Consider the following 18,338-nt stretch of genomic DNA (forward strand, 5'->3'; position numbering starts at 1 on the left):
CACTATTTAATATTATAAGCAAATATTCAGACTTTATATATAAGTAAAAGAATTCACTAGGTAAATTTAAAAGTATATAAATATTTATATGTACTTGTAATTCTCTGATATACTCTAATACTCTAAATATACATATATCAGAATTTTAAATAGAACCGAAATATAATCTCAGCTATTTATCTGATTGAATTATTTGATTTTCGGGCAGCCAAATACAACGAGATTTCGCACAATTTTATTTTAGCCAAGTCATTTCGGTTATGTCCTCTGCTTGATCATAAATGCTATGGAGGCTGCATGCCAAAATATCCAACTAGAAAATTTTACTAATAGGAACAAGCTTGCAGTCAGTCCGTTCGTCAGTCAGGCGTGCCCGCAAATTGTATTATAAGAATGTTTTGTGTAAGATTTGATATAGCCTTTGCTCGTGGGAATGCTATATAGACGCTGTTCGACACGCTCCGTTCGCATTGTTCAACAAATTGCATTTTGTTTATTCGCTACAGAGAATTTTTGCAATATTTAATCAAATCATTTTTCACGCACTTTTAAGCGACTATTGGGCGAGAGATTTTTATTTGTTTATTAATATTTTTAGTTAAATTGGTATTATTGTTTTCTCTTATATCATACATAACTATTCAAGCTGCTGGCGGGGGATTGCTGGAGCCTTACGTTGCATGTGCATAGCCAATTAATATAAAATACAAAATTGGTCTAAAATGTTGTTTAATTGATAATCGTAAACACACATCCTCCATCAGTTAGAATGGAAATAAAGAGTCAGCAAAAACAATAGTTGATGGGATCTCTTTATTTTATTTATTTTTTTTTAAATATCGTTTACACTTTAAGGGCGGAGCAGGGCATTCAGATATTTTTTAAATGTCACTCAAAGACATTCGCTTCTCTAAATTGGCAAATAATCAAAAAGAAGTTTAATTCAAGTTTTATATCGAATTTAAGCCGGAACTATATATAAAATATAAATTGAATCAAAGTTGATTAATTGTTAAATAAATTTTTAAAATGCAAGTGTAGTTAAGCAAAGAGATCCTATATTTCGATTAGCCTCAAAATATATTCTACTTCTAAAAAAAAAAAGAAGTATATTTAATATAGTTTCTGTGTTTCTAATTCCTATTCTCAGGATATTACACAAAAAAAAAAAAAAATATTATTTTTGTATCAATATATATTTTTTGCTTTGATTGCAACTGGATTATATTTTCTAAAAAGCTTAATTAAATCATAGCTCAATGATGTTTACCTTATATAAAATATGCAGATTGAAAAAATGTTGTATTATATTGATTTAGATTTGAATAAATATGATTATTTTTAGCAATATTTATCAAATTTTCAACTGACTAAATTTATAAAGTATTCAATTTATATATATATTTTATATGTATGTATTTCTTTTGACACTTGTATTGTTATATATGTATTTACTTTGTTTATACAGCTAATATATTTATTTCCAAGCACTATTTATGCAGTTAATATTGTCACAGAACAAACAAAAAATCACTTAAGAACTTGTTCTCACGATCGCCGCCGGCAAATCGCGCACGAGAACAAAAACGGCACAGCAACGGCAACGGCAAAGGCGACGACGAACGCGATAAACGATAACCGAATGCGTGTTATAAGAAGAAGACAATAGTGCAGATATTAATTGAGACAAGCGATTAGTGATATGAATCGATCTGTATGCTAAGCAATGCTCTTTCGTTCTGCTTTAACACTTTGTAACGGTTCGCGTAACGCGCGAGCTGAGCTTTTTCTGCTGCGGCTGCGACTGCGGCTGCGGCTATGGCTGCTGCTGCTGCTGCTGCTGCTGTTCGATCTGAAATCTTTGACGTGCGCAAGGCAACTCACATTGGGGCCCAAGACGCGGATGTGAAGAACTCAAAAATCGTCGAGCGCAGCAGGCAGCGAATTTTCGCACATGTATGTGTGAGAAATAGTTTGTCTTTGTGTATGTGTGTGTGTGTGTGAGTGAGAGTGTATGCGATGTTTGGCTGTGTTTGCTTGGGCCACGAGTGCGACCAACGACTGAATGCAACGGACGACGAAACGGCACCAAAGCCCAGAGAGCGAATGCCGCTGACGTCGACGTCGCTGCATTTGGAGAAATGCTTTTGGGGGCTGTGCACACACACACACACACACACGCACACAGACACAAACAGGTTTGCCCCTCTCACTAGCTGGCAAACACATACGCAGACATGCAGGCGCGCCCTTGTACATAGGCAGCCTCACACACATTGGCTGGTTGTCACACTGTCATTGTTGTTGTTGCTGTTGCTTTCGCCGGCGCTGCACATTGTAGTTGTTTTTGCTTTTGTTCGCTGTTCTCTGTTGCAGTTGGCTTCAAATCTGTCTTTGTTGCTTGCAACTTGTTTGAGTTCGCCTTGGTTGCAGTTGCATCACGCAGTGTTTGTTTTTCCTTGAATTCTTAGCTTTTTCTACCGGCTTTTTTAGTTCTTCATATTCTGTGTATTCTTTTTACTTTGTGCGTATTAATTCTGGAACATGTGTTTTCATTTGATTGGGGCTTTTCTTTGTGATACGGGGCGTATGATCAATGTTTAGCAAATTATATTTGAATTTGAAGTCAAAATATATGTTAATGAATTGTATAAAGCAGAATCAATTAGAATACATACATCTGAAGGAAACTAGAAAAATGTCGTTGTACTAATTGTTCAAAATACCACTCATAATCTAATTGATACAGATTATTAATCTAGAATACAAAAATGAATTGTGCTGGAACAGGTTAAATTTTTTTCAATTGAGGCCTAAACATTTTTTAAAAATTTACTTGACATTTTTGTTCCGAACTAAGCACATTTTATAAGTGCTGAATTTCTATATATATAATTTTTATTTTATTTTTTTTTTTTTTTAAGTAGACTTTCTATCTATACTAGCTGCTGCCATTTTAAACATTTTTTTAATACTTTTTAATTTTTTAAATAAAAATATTGAATATTATTTGTATTTTATTTCCCTCATAAGTAATAAATTATTCAGATTATGAAGAATTCTGTAAAACTATCAAGGTTTCCTCTGTAATTTTTCTCACTGTCTAATTTGTTAATCAAACTACATTTGTTAATATAAACAATTCAATATACAAATATAATTTTTGTATACTGAATGAGCATTTGGATCACAAACGTTGCAGCAGTTGCTTATCGTTCTAGCAGTATATATTATAGACAAAAAAAAAAGAGGAAAATAGAGGGCCAATTTGCTTGGAGAGCGAGCAAGCGAGTGTGCGAGAAAGTGTTTGGCTTGATAAGCTGTCGATCGGCGAATTCATCAATCTTGAAATGAAATAAAAACCAATACAGCAGAGCGATAGCTGCCGAAGAGCGCGCATTTTATTTAGTTAAGAGCGAGGTAATTGAGCGTGCGACAGATCGCCGATAACGAATGTATATATGTATATTCTAGAGCACTCTTCTTTAGTGCAATTCACTGCCCCTGACACCGACCCCGCCCAAATGCTGTCGCTTTGCATTGGGTCTGGGTAGCCGATCGCTTATCTCGCATGTCGTTGCTAATTTCTACGTGCTCTGGCTGGGCGAGGGTGAGTGAGTACTCAGTGCCGGGTATTTAGTGGGTGCTGAGGGAGTCACAAGTTACAATTCTATTTAGTTAATTACGTGTCGAACGACAGCTAAAATAACCAGGCCCGGGATAGGCGGCTACGCTCGTGATCTGCCAACGGATCGCTCCAAAGCACAAACAAACAAAACAAATAATAAACCTATTTAAAAACTTTACATGCAAAAAAATAAACATGACCAGCGACATGGTCCACTGAGATTTCCATACACCAGCTCCAGTTAGCTTTGGCTCCAGATGAGCTGCATGCCCCATTCCACAACTAGTTAACGAGCTATGCAAATATTATGCCAACTCAAGTTCTGCAACTGCGCTTCGATCACATCGAATTAAGATCAAGTTTCAATTTGAAATATGCAAAGTATATATTGAAGCTTGTTGATGCTGAGAAAGATACCCTCTTAGCCCCTACCATGGGGGAAATCACCTAACTAAGGTGTTTAGAGTTTAGATGCTACGAACAAAGAGTATAGATTCAAGAACTGAGGACTTGAACTTCAGTCTACTTGAGAAGCACTTATTCATAACTCTTAAGGAATATTATGGAAGAAGATGAGTCTTGAAACTTTATTTTTAGAACAGAATAAATTTCCCTTAAAATATATGCTCAAAATGCCTGTAACGAGATTTCATGCCCTAATATAGAGTACCTACTAGTCAAGCACCGTAATGGAGATTACCCTAACTTCTTAGTGTCCATCTTGGTCTCGCTTTCCTTTTAGGCAAACTTTCAGCTAATGTTGTTACAAGTCTGTCTTATCTAAGTGCAACTTTTGTTAGCTGTAAGATTAGATTTCAGTTAGTTGAACTCCTAGTTCATTGTTAACTGACCTTCGCATAATTTATGCAGTTCTTGCCTCTGGACTTAGGCATTAACTTGGCACAATTTGCATTAAGTTTGTATGTAAATAACATTGGCCGGTGTAGGGCCGGCGGACTGGCCTTGCTTTGGATACTAGCTTTATATGAGGCGATGCCATCTGTATGGCCAGACAGGCTTTTATGATGGGCAATTACCAACGCCCACTGCAATGGCAAGGGAGGCGAGGGGCTAAGAGAGTCCAAGCACAATTCAATGTTTACTTACCCTTTGAGGGGGAGATGGACAGCCGTAAATACTTGGAGGCGCGCGTTCTTCTTGCATAACCAAAGAGATGTGGCGAGAGAGTAAGAGCGAGAGAGCAACGCAACAGCTGGAGCGGGAGAGAGATTGGGTGAGAGAACGCTCTCTCGGAGAGACTGTGTCAGGGCTCGGCTAAAGATCGCGTTGGGCAACGTGCTGCAAACATTTGCAAATCACAAAATCACAATTGTAAACAATTACGTTAACATTTTTAAACAATTTGCCGCTGAGCAGTTTTACATAATTTGTATTTATGGCACAAGAAGAATTTGCAAAGCCCTTGCATGCTTCCAAATGAGATCAGACTTCTGTCTTGTGGATCTCAAGCAAATAACCATCACATAACTATCACAAAATCACATTTACGAATGCAAACACGAAAGCGAACAGACGAAGATCGAGAGGCGAAGCGGCGACCGCTAAGGACGATCGTTGCAATCAAACTGGTTGTGGAAGCAACTGTTTACAGGTTTAGTGCTTTAGCTTTCCGCTTATAGCGCAGTTGGCACCGCGACCATTCGACTGGCTGAACATGTGCTCTGCTTGGAATCCGACAAACCACGACTGATGTCTCTTACGACGCGTCGACTCCCGGCCCCCTGGCAATGCCATTGCAATGCGGTTGCAGTGCGAAAAATAATATAAAGAACTCAACAGTCGATGATAGTCGCATTTTGTATGCCCTACAGTCAACTGAATGACAGTTTACTCCAATACAAATTAGTAAAATTTTTTATTTAATACTTATTAAGAGACTTAAAGCATTAATCACAGTCAAAGATCAGAGTTAAGTTTGGCAAAATTCTCATATATAGTCCCCTGCAATCGTCATAGAGCAAATGTCAAATACAAGTCAATGTACCCAAATGTTGAGTGCAGAGTGCAGTCACAGAGGTACATATATTAGTGAGAGAGAGAGAGAGAGAAAAGGAGAGAGAGCTGAAGAGCAAAAGATTGAGAGATTTCGAGAGGCGGCATATGAATGCACTCGCACTGCTCTTAGCTGGCACCGGCTGTGATTTGCTTCCTCTATCTGTCTCTCTTTTGGTGCCTCTCTTAAATATTTATATAATGATCTCTCTCTCTCTCTCTCTTTGTTTGCCATTTAAGTGGAGCAACTTTGTTGCCGTACATTGACGTCTGTTGTGTGATTTAACGCTCACACTCTCTAATGCTCAAGCTCACACTCTCTCTACGTCTTTCTCTCTCTCTCTTTCTCTCACACACAGATGTCAGTTCGGCTCTCGTGCATTTCGAATCGGTCTTTAATTTGGGTCGGCTCAGTCGATCAGAGAGCCCGAGGCTGTCTGATGAAGCGACTGTAAAGAATTGCACTCCTTCTATCCTCACTAATCACATTTTAAGAGCTTCCTGCGTTCCTGCTTTCAGCTTAGTCGAAAATGAATGTGAATGCCCACTGCAATTAATTTATAAAATTATATATGATTTACTTATATTATATATATTATTTATATCCTTATATCATAATGAAGAAAACTAACGTGCGATTATAGATGTGAATAAATGGCTTGAGAGGTTTTTTGCATTCTGTTAGTAGTATTATAGTATTTATAGTATAATATAGTATTTTATAGTATAGTATATTATAGCATAGTATAGCTATAGTATGGTATTATTTTGTATAATATAATAAAGTATAGTTTAAAAATATGCCGATCTTATGTGACTAGATGTATACAAATTTCTTCCAGTGTACATCTTGTTTGATTACAGTGTAATGTAATGCATTTTTAATACATGTTTCCGTTGTCAATAACATTGTGCGAACAACTTCTGTTTGAGAGCATGTATTTTTTTTTGCCGTATACTCACTTGGCACCCTCTTGGACCTTTTAATCAATTTCCGAAGAGCAAGGCGCAAGAGCACAGTCTATCTGACCAAACTTGTTTTATTATCTTTTTTTTCGAAGAGCGCCACAAGAAAGACGCCTAAACGTGAGGGAAAAACGCAATGAAATAAAAAAAAGTAAATTAAAATAAAAACGACCGGCAAATATTTATTTATGATTTGCGATTTCTGCCAGTCTGCCTTGCATTGCTCTTGCTAATGCAATGCCTCTCTCGCTCCCAGTTTTATTTTTAACAACTTTGCCGCAAAGCGTGAAACGGTGGCAATTGCAAACATTTATACAAATTGACGTTTAGCTGTCTCAGTTGTCACCTCAAAGCTGCACGACTTGGCCAACATTGGCACAACAGTTACAACAGTTGCGCCGCCCCCCTCCTCTGAGGCAGCTGTATCCCCCCCTCCGAATACCCTGCAAAAGTAATTTGAGTTGCCAACCGCAGAAGCCGACCACGACGACAAATGGATCTCAGGGCAGGGCGAGATAGAATGAAGCTGGCGTTGACGTTGACCCCGGTTCGTGGTCCTGTCTCTTGCATGCCCTGCAGACAAAATTGATGAAGGGTATATTGATGTACAACATTTATCTATATTCTATATTCATTCTGCAAAAATGGTGTATAGAGCATTAGACATATATATTTTATACTCTATATTTAGACTTTCAACTCTTAGTCAACTTCTTGCAGAGCATCAGCTCGTCTACTACCTGTCATCTCCAACTTGTGCATAACTCTGAACAGCATTGCCTGAATAGATGGCACTAACGATTATCTAGTTGACATGTGAACTTAACACTTACATTGAGCTAGGCATGGGAAATTAATTAGATACTATATTACGTGAAGTGAAAGGAAATTGATATGTGCGATGGGATAACGCTTTATTTCTGTACAATTACAAATAGGTATGCAACATCATAATAAGTAATTAACAGCTTTTGTTAAATTGTCAGACTCTGAGTAAATTTTCAAACAGTATGTCTATTACATTGGATAAAGCAAATCAAGGTGTGCTAATTAGATTGTCTCTGATTGGAATATATTATATTGTAAATAAGCCATTAGTATTGTCGCACCCTGTACGATTTCTTCTAGTTAAACACCGATAAATGCTTCAAATTGCCTAAGGACCCTCTTACTGACCCTCTTTCTTTCCAGTCGGTTATTTGGGACCATTTGCACCTAATGGTCTGCACATTAAATTTGATTTGCAGCAACTCCCTAATTGTAGTTGACTTTGCGACCAAGTGAGAAATAAGCTTTGTTGCTGCTTCTTCTTGCCAGCGCGAGGGTATCTTTAAGCCATTTACGCATCATTTACGAATTTTGATTTGTTGCCTTTGCAAATCGTCGAATTGTCGATGCCCAACAAATTGCGTTTAATGACAAATTGAGTGCCAAAAAAAAAAGTCAAACGAAAAAAATACAAGTTCGGACATCCAGAGATATCATCAAAGAGGCGCAGTTAAGTAATTTAAAGCGCACGATCTGAGCAAAAAAAAATTGCAGAAACCAAAAAGAAGAGCAAAAAAAATATTGAAAAGGATGCGAAGGTAATCTGCATATAAAACACAGCAAAGGACAAAACCTTTTAAGCAACCAAGGGACATGTAAAGGGTGTCAGAGAAGGTGTGATACAGGAGAAACAGGCTAAAGAGCTAAAGAGAAAGAGTGGGGCAAGGCTTGGGTACCTTGAATACACGCTAGAGCACACAATCAGAGTGAATTTGGTAGTGTTAACAATGTAGCATCAGATCATATTTTTAAGGATAAATACTTCATGAATAGAATTTAGGGCTACAAGAACAGAAAACAAATAAAAGCTTTTAATTATACATTATATGATTTTAGGTCATTTGTTGCCCTTCAAAGGAAAACAACTTTCTTTTATCAATGACATTTGTTTGTACTATGAACAATGAACTAATTGTTGTCCTTCTGTGTGCTGTCAATTGAGCTGTCCATTAGTGCCAGTTTTCACTGTACTTCACTGTATTAGAGTTGGGTTTGGAATGACTTGCACGAGTAATTGACGCCTGCATGCAAATTGAAAAACAGTCGAGAACAGGCGCTACGCATGAAGCAGGATGCATGACGGAGGATGGATGCAGTCGATGCCATGGAAAAAGGACCAGAAGGCGGAGACCATGGAGCCAGAGTCACAAATTGTGGTTTGGGACTGATTGAGCGCCAGGTTGATGCATTTTAAAACAAATTGGCACAGTTTGTGCGCTTTGGACGGCGTACAGAGATGGTTGTTGTTGTTGTGGATGCTGTTGTTGTTGCCTTGTTTTGTCACTCAATTAGATGCAACTCATTTAGTGGACAAAGCACATTTTGGCAGCGTGTGTACAAAATGTTAATCAAAGCCTGATGACTTTTTTAGGCCAAATGATAGGACACAGTGAGAGAGATACCGAGGGAGAGAGAGAGCTGATGATAAAGAGCTGGGGGCGTGGCGTGGCGTGACGTGTCGAACAGTCGCTCCAATTAATATGCAAAATTTATGCATGGGAAAATTCAAAACAAACGAACAACAAACACAACAATGACAAAAAGGCGACAAAAATGAAAATGTGTGTTACCCGATGAAAAATCAATACAAATTAGCTGTGAAGCAATTTGTTGTTGTTGTTGTTGTTGCTGTAGTTGTTGGCGAACTTGTGTTGCATATGTGGCATATAGAATATTTGTCACATCGTTTTCAGTCCACAGTGTCGCAATTTCACAATATGGTCACAGAAATTTTTATTTGAGTACTAATTAAATGAGATAGAGAGACAGACAGAGAGAGAGAGAGAGAGAGAGAGAGAGAGAGAGAGAGAGAGAGAGAGAGAGAGAGAGAGAGAGAGATGCAATAGAAGACTAGAAAGCATTCCATAGCCTGGGCTTAGCAGTTGCTTAGAAATAACTATGAAAATGTTATGGTTTTTGAGTTCTGTTAAGTCAGAACTAAAGATATAAAGAACCGTTATATATTGAGAGCTATGATGACAGTACTCATTATAATCGAACATTAAAGGACTATCTAAATATCATGACTAGAATTTGTATATTATGCAAGCTGTTTTTAGAATGTATACATGATTTTATATACGCGACGACTTCCAGCAGCCTGTAGAGCTTCTATTATTAATGGAACATGATAATATAGTGATCTAGGTGCTGTAGGATCCCACTTCCTAGCAGTTTGTTAGAGAGCACTGCTGAAAAGTCTTGCAATGCCTTTGCATTACGCCAGCTAATGGGTTGAGCTCTTTAAAGGGGGTTGTTCCTGGTCGTAGGAGGGTGTTGAATGTTGCAATTAAATTAGTTCGGCCTGGCTGGACGCAGCGTCCAGGGTTTTGCTTCAACGTCTGCGTTTGATGGAAAAGTTGTTGCGACAAAATAATTGCAAGTGCAAGTGCTGTATCTGTATCTTACAGATACTTATGCAGCCAGCTGCGGCCTGGGCCCAAAGTTTGCCATTGCCAATGACGATGATGATGATGATCATCAACTAGCTGATCATAATGATGATGACCTGCGCAACAATAGTTTGCATCTCATATCTAACATCTCGCATCCCTCAGATACAAATGTTCAAGTTCTGCGAGCTTATCGCAGCAAATGAGAATGGGGTATATTAGTTTTGTGACAGAGCTAGTAGAAGAGGTTTTCAAGAAATACCACACTATTCATAGTCTAAAATTTGCATAAATGAACTTATATATAAATATATAAATACATATAGAAAAATATGTATTCGTCTACAAAGTAAAGTATTGCACGGCCGAAGCAACTTAGCATGCTTAGTGTTATAGTTGTTGTTGTTGCTGCTGGTGTGCCGCAATCAACTGCACTTCATGTTGCGGTTGCTTCTAACAACTTAGCCAAAGCGAAACCAAGTATGTTATCCGGTATTGTGTGTGTGTGTATGTGAGTGCGTGTGTGTATCTAATCACATTAGCACGTGCGCATATCCTTTCTGGCCCTGTGACCGAGCAGTTCCCCAGGCTGCCATTGCCTCGAGCTAAACTAAAAACATTTTGGACGCTTTGTTTTTGCCTCATTTCGCTTTGTCGATTTTGATTATTTGTCTGTGGTTGCGCGTTCGCCTTTTGTTTTGCTAGCTTTTTGGGCAACTATTTGAAACTCAGAAGTTGTTCCCCACTCCCATCATGCCCACATTGGCACTCACGTATGCCAAATGCGTAGTAGTTTCTTTCGTGTGGTTGAAAATTTCCGTCAAAGGCAGCCAAATTATAAAAAAAATATATTTGTACTTTTAGTTTGGCGCGCAATTCAAATTCTTCAAATGGATGTTGTCTGTGCTAAGCTATCGCTTAATAACAGCGGGATATTATCAGTGAATTTTAGACCACATGGTATTTGTCTATGCTAAGCTATCGGCTGTATAGATTTATCGATAACATATATAATAACATAACATTTGCATTTATCACAAAGTGCATGCTGTTAATAGCATAGTAGAAGTGCAGATTTAAGACCATATGTTCTTGGCAACTGCATTAGAAGCTCCCTAAACTTATTCTAGAAGGAAACTAAAAATGATAGTACTTAAAGAAAGGTTACTGACAGCATTCCTTGTCAACCAAAAGAAGGGCATACACGAGAATGCAATAACATATAAGCTTCAGTGGTGCCGAGTGTCGGACTGATCAGAAAATAAACCAAAATAAGTAAATGCAACAGCATGAAAATCCTGTTGCATATTTGTGAATTGCGGGCAACTGAATGAGTGTCAACTATATTAAATTTTGTATATACATATGTAATTAAACAAACAAATAACTGTTGCAGACAAATAAAATAGTATATTTGCTGGTCAACGCGCGGGAAGCACAAGAGCAAGCTTAACTGTTACCTGGATTTTTGAACGTGTAAGTCTTTTGCAATACATTGAATAAGAGGTATAGCCTACTTTGTCGGCAACTCTCCCTATAATTAGATTAGTCTAAATGCTTCCCCAAAAACTCGAAAATCCGAAATAAGTCTACATCCCAGAAAAATAAAACTAATTATTTTTGAAATGCAGCAAGTGATTATTTTGTATATATTTTCTTTCTTTTATATTTTTAAGCAAACGTCTAGCAAAGCTATATAATTTATATTTCTTTTCGGCAACGAGTATTTTTGTTTTCTTAAACTTTTTGGCTCAATACTTATTTAATTGTGTTGTCATCAAAGGATTCTTTCCGAGTATATATTTTGTTTATGATTATAAATTTAGGTACAGTGAAAGTTTAACCATGAATAATATATATTTTTTTCAACAATCCAAAAGTATTTCTTGGATTTAAAATAACGTTTCAATTGCGAGTAAAATTTCAAATTATTTTTAAAATATGAAAACTTTCAAATACTTTGAAAAAATTCTTCAAAACACAAATGTTTTTTAAGAATTGGTCTAGAGATTCTTTTAACGATAACTTTTTCTTTAAACACAAATTATTTGCTTTAGCGAACATCCACTGTACCATGTATAATTATTGTGCTCCTATTTGGGTGAGTTTTTCTATTCACTCTTGACCGGCACATAGGTGAAAACAATGGTCGAGTGAGGCGAGACCTTCAGCTCATTGAGGTCGACCTTGCTCGAGTACAATATATTGGTGGCATTATTGCCTTCGTTGAAGTTCTCGCTGAAATAGGAGACGGTCATCTTCTCGGGCAGATTGTTAGCGGCCGTGAAGTTGCTCAACTGCGGCGAATCGGTGGGATTAAAGATGACAAAGTAGCCGGGGCTGCCAGACTTGATTCTGTAAAAGACCGTAAGATTAGAAAAGAGTTTGGATAGGGATAAATTTGGATAAATTAATATGCACGTTATAAATTATTACTGATATTTAGTAAGCTGTGCTAATTAATCAATAAACTAAATCAATTGTTTATGAGAAATTGAAACTAAAACTTGATTTAAATATATATTACGAATATACCTTTGCCTTTATGGGTAAGCATGAAGAGTTGAGGATAAGTTAGGTTAGCTTAAAGAATTCACTTCCATATAAATAGTGTTCGCTTTGACTTCGACTTACCTGGAGTAGGCAATTAGCTGATTGGCCTCGAAGATGTTAAGCTCGCCATGCATGTACGAGGGCGAGAGACGCATCTGTTGGATTTGGCTGTAGGTCTCCTCTTTGACATTCGCATACTCAATGGAGTCCACAGGCACGACGGGCACGCCCGGCAGCAGGGACATGAACAGAGCCAGTGCAGACGGATGCGACGTGGTGTCCACGTAGACATCGCCAAAGTTCCACTGCAGCCAACTGGTGTTACCCGTGTCCATGAGAGTTTGTTGTAGCTGCTGTTGCAGTTTCTTGTTTGTCTTCGAGGAGCTGAGTGTTCGTACGAACTCTCCGTACATGGGCAGATCTATGCCCAAAGCACCGCCCGATTGGCTCAGCACGTACGCTTCAGGACGTATAATATCCTCGGCCACCGAAAGGAATGCATCCGCAGAGACATTCTTTACCATGCCCAAATAGTCGTACAGCACATCGCCCAAACCATTCTGGAATGTTGTCTGTGTGTGGGTGTAGAAGCCATAGTCCACCATATTTAGTTGTGTGGTTGTGTGCGAGATCTCCTCATCGGCCAGATTATCGTTGACCAGATAAAACTTGGTGTTCTTCAAGCGGAAGCCATGCACTCCCAGTCCAAGAAGATGTCGTAGCACATCTCCAAACTCTTTGCGCACCAGCGTAGAATTCATCTTCAGATCGTAGTGGCCCTCTTCGAACTGTGACAGCAAGTAGCTGTTCTCTTGCTTTATCCAGGCGCTGGAGTTGCCGCCCACCTTCTTCCAGTTGTTGGGCAGCTCACTGCCAGCATCTACCCACACGAATGCAGAGCGACGATCCGCATTGGCTAGCGCATCGATGAACAGCTGAGAGTTGTTATTAACATAGTTGGGCGTGAGATCGAGCACGACCTTCACGTCGCTGGACTTGTAGAAATCAACGAGTTGCTTGATCTGTGCCTCCACATCTGCTTTCTTCACGTCGTAGGTCTGTGCAGCGGGCAGCTCGTAAATGGCACCCGAAGCGAACAGTTTCTGGGCGGCTTGCAAGTCCTGTGGCTTGGCATCAGCCACGCTGCCAAACTTGGCGTGCAGTCCGCGCTTGTACCAGGGCAAGGGTTCTGGTGCCGCACACTTGGGTGCACCAATTATGATCATAATGGCGCCCACCAACATGCCCACCCAGATGACCCAGAAGCTCACAAAGAATATCCAACGCAAACGCACCCAGAACGGATCATTGGCGTACTTCATTAGCTCCTCCTTGCTCATGCCAGTGAAACCCTGTGCAAAATAAGAGAGACAGATAGAGGGTTAGATTTATTAATCGTCATGCGCTCTCTTTCTCTCTCTCTCTCTCTGACACACTTACCGGCTTGCCGTTCAGATTGCCTATGTCGATCTTTGCGTCGCCATTCTGTTGATCGCCCTTTATGAATTTGACCTCGTCGCGACGCTCCGTAAGTTTCTCATCGGCAGTGCCTGCGCCTAACATCTCCTCGTCGGCGCCATCGGCCGCAAAGTTCTCTTCCTTTACCATCTCGACTGACAAAGCTGCTGATTGAAATAAATAAGGGAGAGCATCTATCAATTAACATCAATTCAGTTTGTTTAGCTGAGTGTGTATACGTGGTCTTTGTGTGTGTGAGCTTCAGTTTATTACCGCGTCGCGTATTTTTTCTCTAAGCAGAGCTGAGATGCCACTTTGGCTTTTTTTTATTAAGCTTACCCAAGCTTGGTTACGGCCTTCATACAATATTAAGTGGAGAAATTTGAACGTTTTTATACTTTAAACTAGCCGCAAAAAGCTACATTTTGTTTTTCTACTGTGCCCTGCACCATATCAAATATGTTGGGCTAGCCACATAGCCGATTTCCTCCCCTAGAACTGCCTTTCGAACGTGCTCATCACTGTTCTATGATCTACGCATGCAATTTCGTCTATTTCGAGGTTAGGGTTATGCTGCACACTCGTTAATGAATTTTATGTACAATTTTCACGCATATTCTAAAAATAGGAATTCAATTTACTTCTGTATATGTTCAAGTTCTGTATCAGTTAATTGATTCTCTTTCATTATACTCAATAAAATTTATGACCACGTTGCTGACGTCACACGGTTTACACTTTAATGAAGCTGCGGTTTTCCCTACTCCGTAACGGAAAATCAATATTAGTACTATTCTAACGCATTTTTGATAAGACATACACGCACACACACACGCACTCACACTTACTTTTCTCTTTAAGTGCTGAAATTTTCAACTTCTGTTACATCAGCCTTTGAGGCGTGTCGGCTAGCTTTAAACAATAGCTTCAAATTTCATACATACCTTGTTGATCGTTCTGGATATGTGCTGGCAACTTTTCTTCTTTAATTACTTTGTAGACTTCCGTAGATTGAAGTGGTGCTTCCTGATTTTGTGCGACGACTGTGCGAGTTTATTGCAAATAAAAGTTTTCAATGAGTATAGTCTCTTAGCACTGTTACTTAACATAACAGAATAAATGTGACATTAACAGTGAGCGTGCTGTCAAATTTTCGAGCATGCTACTGTTTCTGTTCTGTTAAGTTATGTGTGAAAAACCAATAGAAATGCATAAAATTAAATGAATAATTGTTGTTTTTGTGCCCACTTACCAGCAACAGTAACTGGTAGCGACACCGAACTCTGTAATGAAAATATTGTTAGATAATGCTGTTAGTGGGAGGAGCAAATCTGTTAAGGGTACAGACCAGCGAACTCGAAAAGTGGCAACGCCAACTAATTGCGCGCACAATTCAAAAGGATACGGTAGTATAACTTTATTTCGATGTTTTGCCACGTTGCTCACCTTGCTAGCAGTTCCAATATGTTTAAGGCGCGAAAACAAATTCATTTTGTAATAATTTATAGTATATTAAATGAAATATAATTTTAAATTATATTGTATGAATGTGTGCACACAAACTATTTAACGAGAAGAGGAAAAATATAAACGTTTTTAATATAAAAACTTAAAATAATTTCATTAAATTAAATGATATATTCTGAGCAATGCAGCAGAGTAGAAGCTATTGCCATTAATATTTAAAAAATTGTTGTTTTTATTCATTTGTATTCATTTTGTTCTTCACTTTTTCCGACTTTACTAACCATTCGCACGCGAATCTCAATCAAAACTGAAACAGCAATTGCGATGGATGCTCAAACAACTCTCGACTCCAATTAACTGACTTGTCGCAATGTTGTTGCTTTCGCTGTTGCCGTTGCCGTTGCCGTTGCTGTTGCTGTTTTTGCTGCTGCTGCTGCTGCTGTTGGTGGCGGTGCTGCCGTTGCAGCAGCCACATTTGATTTAATAATAATATCCCCACATCCAACGTCGAACGCACGTTTAAATTACAATTTATATAGCTGCGCCAGTTGCCGTCCACAAGCTACCTGGTCCCCCCAAATGGAGCGCAATGAAGTTGCAGCGAATCTCGCCTGAGAATGTATTCGAATGGCCAATGCTACTCGACCGTTCGGCTGCTGACTTGTTATACCCTACAAATGTCTGAGTTATCAGAGACATGCAGACATGAAAATTTACAAAAATAGATTACGTGAATGTAAAGTCTATAAGTCTATAAATAATATACATATATAATATTTTATATCTATACTATATCTATAGATATATATTTCATGTTTTATAATCATATGACATAACATATAATTATGATCTATAATTATTATAACAATTATGAAATACATATATTCTTTTAAAACTCTCAACTTAAATTGTGGTGCAATTTAAAGATTACTTGCCTATATAGGAACCTGTTAAGTCTATGTAGGTCTGTTAGGGTATTCACTGTTCGATATTCGCCTTTTCATCAACCATGCTTGCTTCTTTTGTGCGCATTCTGGGTAGGGCTGTGCGCAAAAAATAAAATGAAAATAAAACATTTACACCCGTTGACGCATTCCATGCCCAAAAAGCGAGCAGACAGAAAATGAATAGAGTTTGAACGATGCTTTCAAGTTCGAACTCGTTGACCTTTTGGCATGCATGGTCAAAGACTTTGGATTAACGTGAAAGCGCACCTCCACAACAGTTGCAGCTCGAATTAGAGCTGCGCTACTACTAATTGATCAATTTGCTGGCATTTTGCGACATGCAAAGCCCATTTAAAAACAAAGCTTCGATTGCAGGCTATATAAATGTGGCTGACAGCTGCCATCGATCGCAAGTTCAATGGCAATCCATGTGGGACGTCAGTTGCTTTTCGCGGCACTTTGTTTGCTGCTGCAGATGTGCATTACCTGCGAGGCGCGGCCAAAGGTAAAAATTTAACAAATATCCCATGTGCAACTCAATGCGAGCCTTTACGAAATACAGGCTATGCCAGGGAATGATGGCGATGGCATCAACAATGGCGAGGACGAAGACGATGATTCCTCCTCGGAGGAGACCGTTGAGGATTCGAACGAGGGTCGCAGGCGTCGTCGTCGCGAGGCCAACGAACGTGCTGTCATCCCGGGCCTGCCCGATCCGGCAACGATCATTAAGTTCGCTCAGCTCTTCCAATCGGTGGGCGAACAGATTGTGCCCATTATCCTAGAGGCTCTGCTGCCCGTTAACGATGCAACCGCAGAGCGAACGGTTCGGGACTTGCAGTTCATGTCGAAACCCCAGCGCACGCTCGAACTCAATTCAGAGGAGCTGCTGCCGCCAGCTGTCTAAATTGTTCCACTTAGAACCTGTTTGGCTCGACAGCATTAAAGATGATGAAATGAAAGAAATGTGCGTGTTTCAAACTCGATTTTGCTAAATCGATTTTATAATTTTAGTATTGGTTTGACTTGCATCGAATATCGACTCGGATTTGGGTCTGTTTCAATGAGAAGACTGGGCACTTCTTACTGAGATCTTTATTTTATTTATTGTACATATTCGATAGCCCTTTTGAATGCTTCTTTCGTCTTTGGTTTATTTCTGCGGGCTCCCATTTAACCCACTTTTGTTGGTTGTAGCCTGATTCCGAGTGGCAACCTCACAACCTTATTCAAGTCCAGTTAGTTCTGAGCTGGGAATTAATGGAATTTGATCAGATAACTCATTATATTATATTATTTTGTTACTATTGATTTAAAGATTTTAGCTTAAATATTTAAAAATTAAATATTTATAAAATTAGATATATCTTTCTAAATTTAATTTTAAGAACATGTCTAAAAATATGCAGCATGATGATCTCTTATATGCCTTATCCGCAGTAAATTCTGCCAATATGATACAGCGCTGTCCGCATTTTGAGCTTGTTTATTTTGACGATAGATGGCGGAGGCAAAAACAAGTTCTTACAGTCAACACAACACATACATGCTTAATAATAAATTCTATTTGACAAAATTATTGCATATTCTTGAATCTTCATTAGAAGTTTAAAACTCACTTTCTATGGAATGATGGAATACATAACTACTCCAATATGTGGCCAACTATCCCACTGAATCCATATATATATTGAGGAAGAAAAAGTCTTCCCTTTTACTTAAAATAAATACAAAATAAGGTTTTTCATACCTATGTCGATGTGAAAAAAACTTAATTTATTATTTTTTATGAAAAATTACTGACATAGAAGGTGAATCGCATTCCGTTTTTTTCCGATATAGTCTAGACGGTAACGGACACAAAAC

The 18,338-nt window shown here is 38.6% G+C and overlaps 3 protein-coding genes across 11 annotated transcripts in view; 1 reads left to right on the forward strand and 2 right to left on the reverse strand.

The window, feature by feature from the left end:
• The window catches only part of dsx (transcription factor doublesex), a 46,893-nt gene extending 41,593 nt beyond the window's left edge, over nucleotides 1–5,300 (reverse strand). For 2 of the 6 annotated variants that reach the window (XR_016196223.1, XM_089256444.1), the window contains exon 1: nucleotides 1,271–2,093. The gene's annotated coding sequence lies outside the window, so the exon portion shown is untranslated. Of the gene's footprint in view, nucleotides 1–1,270; nucleotides 2,094–4,735 lie in introns of those variants that run through there. The other 4 variants (XM_018111716.3, XM_089256446.1, XM_089256445.1 and 1 more) reach the window with 4 other exon arrangements.
• A 6,361-nt stretch (nucleotides 5,301–11,661) lies between these two features.
• On the reverse strand, nucleotides 11,662–15,183 carry CD98hc (CD98 heavy chain). 4 transcript variants are annotated; one of them, XM_089261490.1, is made up of 4 exons: nucleotides 15,003–15,183; nucleotides 14,041–14,222; nucleotides 12,682–13,952; nucleotides 11,662–12,402 (listed from the first exon to the last, which is right to left on the reverse strand). In XM_089261490.1, exons 2-4 carry the CDS (start codon nucleotides 14,206–14,208, stop codon nucleotides 12,159–12,161), a joined length of 1,683 nt encoding a protein of 560 aa, XP_089117616.1. In that variant the 5' UTR covers nucleotides 14,209–14,222; nucleotides 15,003–15,183; the 3' UTR covers nucleotides 11,662–12,158. The 4 variants fall into 4 exon arrangements, with proteins under 4 accessions (XP_089117616.1, XP_017968676.1, XP_089117619.1 ...); XM_018113187.3 differs by having other exon boundaries at nucleotides 14,041–14,225; nucleotides 15,003–15,163; XM_089261493.1 differs by having other exon boundaries at nucleotides 14,041–14,252; nucleotides 15,003–15,161.
• A 1,540-nt stretch (nucleotides 15,184–16,723) lies between these two features.
• Os-C (antennal-specific protein Os-C) lies at nucleotides 16,724–17,438 on the forward strand. The gene is made up of 2 exons (XM_018113191.3): nucleotides 16,724–16,977; nucleotides 17,035–17,438. The coding sequence occupies exons 1-2, from the start codon at nucleotides 16,891–16,893 to the stop codon at nucleotides 17,377–17,379; spliced, it is 432 nt and encodes a 143-aa protein (XP_017968680.1). The 5' UTR covers nucleotides 16,724–16,890; the 3' UTR covers nucleotides 17,380–17,438.
• The last annotated feature ends 900 nt before the right edge of the window (nucleotides 17,439–18,338 follow it).

This window comes from Drosophila navojoa, chromosome 2, assembly GCF_054131105.1.
Source record: "Drosophila navojoa isolate 15081-1374.11 chromosome 2, UAZ_NAV_1.0, whole genome shotgun sequence".
NCBI classification, from domain to species: Eukaryota; Metazoa; Arthropoda; class Insecta; order Diptera; family Drosophilidae; genus Drosophila; species Drosophila navojoa.

Excerpts from the sequence above, each read along its gene's own strand:
- CD98hc (XM_089261490.1), bottom strand. The coding sequence starts at position 14,208 with ATGGTAAAGGAAGAGAACTTTGCGGCCGATGGCGCCGACGAGGAGATG. Across the intron at positions 13,953-14,040 it reads GCAATCTGAACGGCAAGCCG|GGTTTCACTGGCATGAGCAA; the intron begins GTAAGTGTGTCA and ends TATTTTGCACAG. Across the intron at positions 12,403-12,681 it reads CAGCTAATTGCCTACTCCAG|AATCAAGTCTGGCAGCCCCG; the intron begins GTAAGTCGAAGT and ends GGTCTTTTACAG.
- Os-C (XM_018113191.3), top strand. The coding sequence starts at position 16,891 with ATGGCAATCCATGTGGGACGTCAGTTGCTTTTCGCGGCACTTTGTTTG. Across the intron at positions 16,978-17,034 it reads CCTGCGAGGCGCGGCCAAAG|GCTATGCCAGGGAATGATGG; the intron begins GTAAAAATTTAA and ends TACGAAATACAG.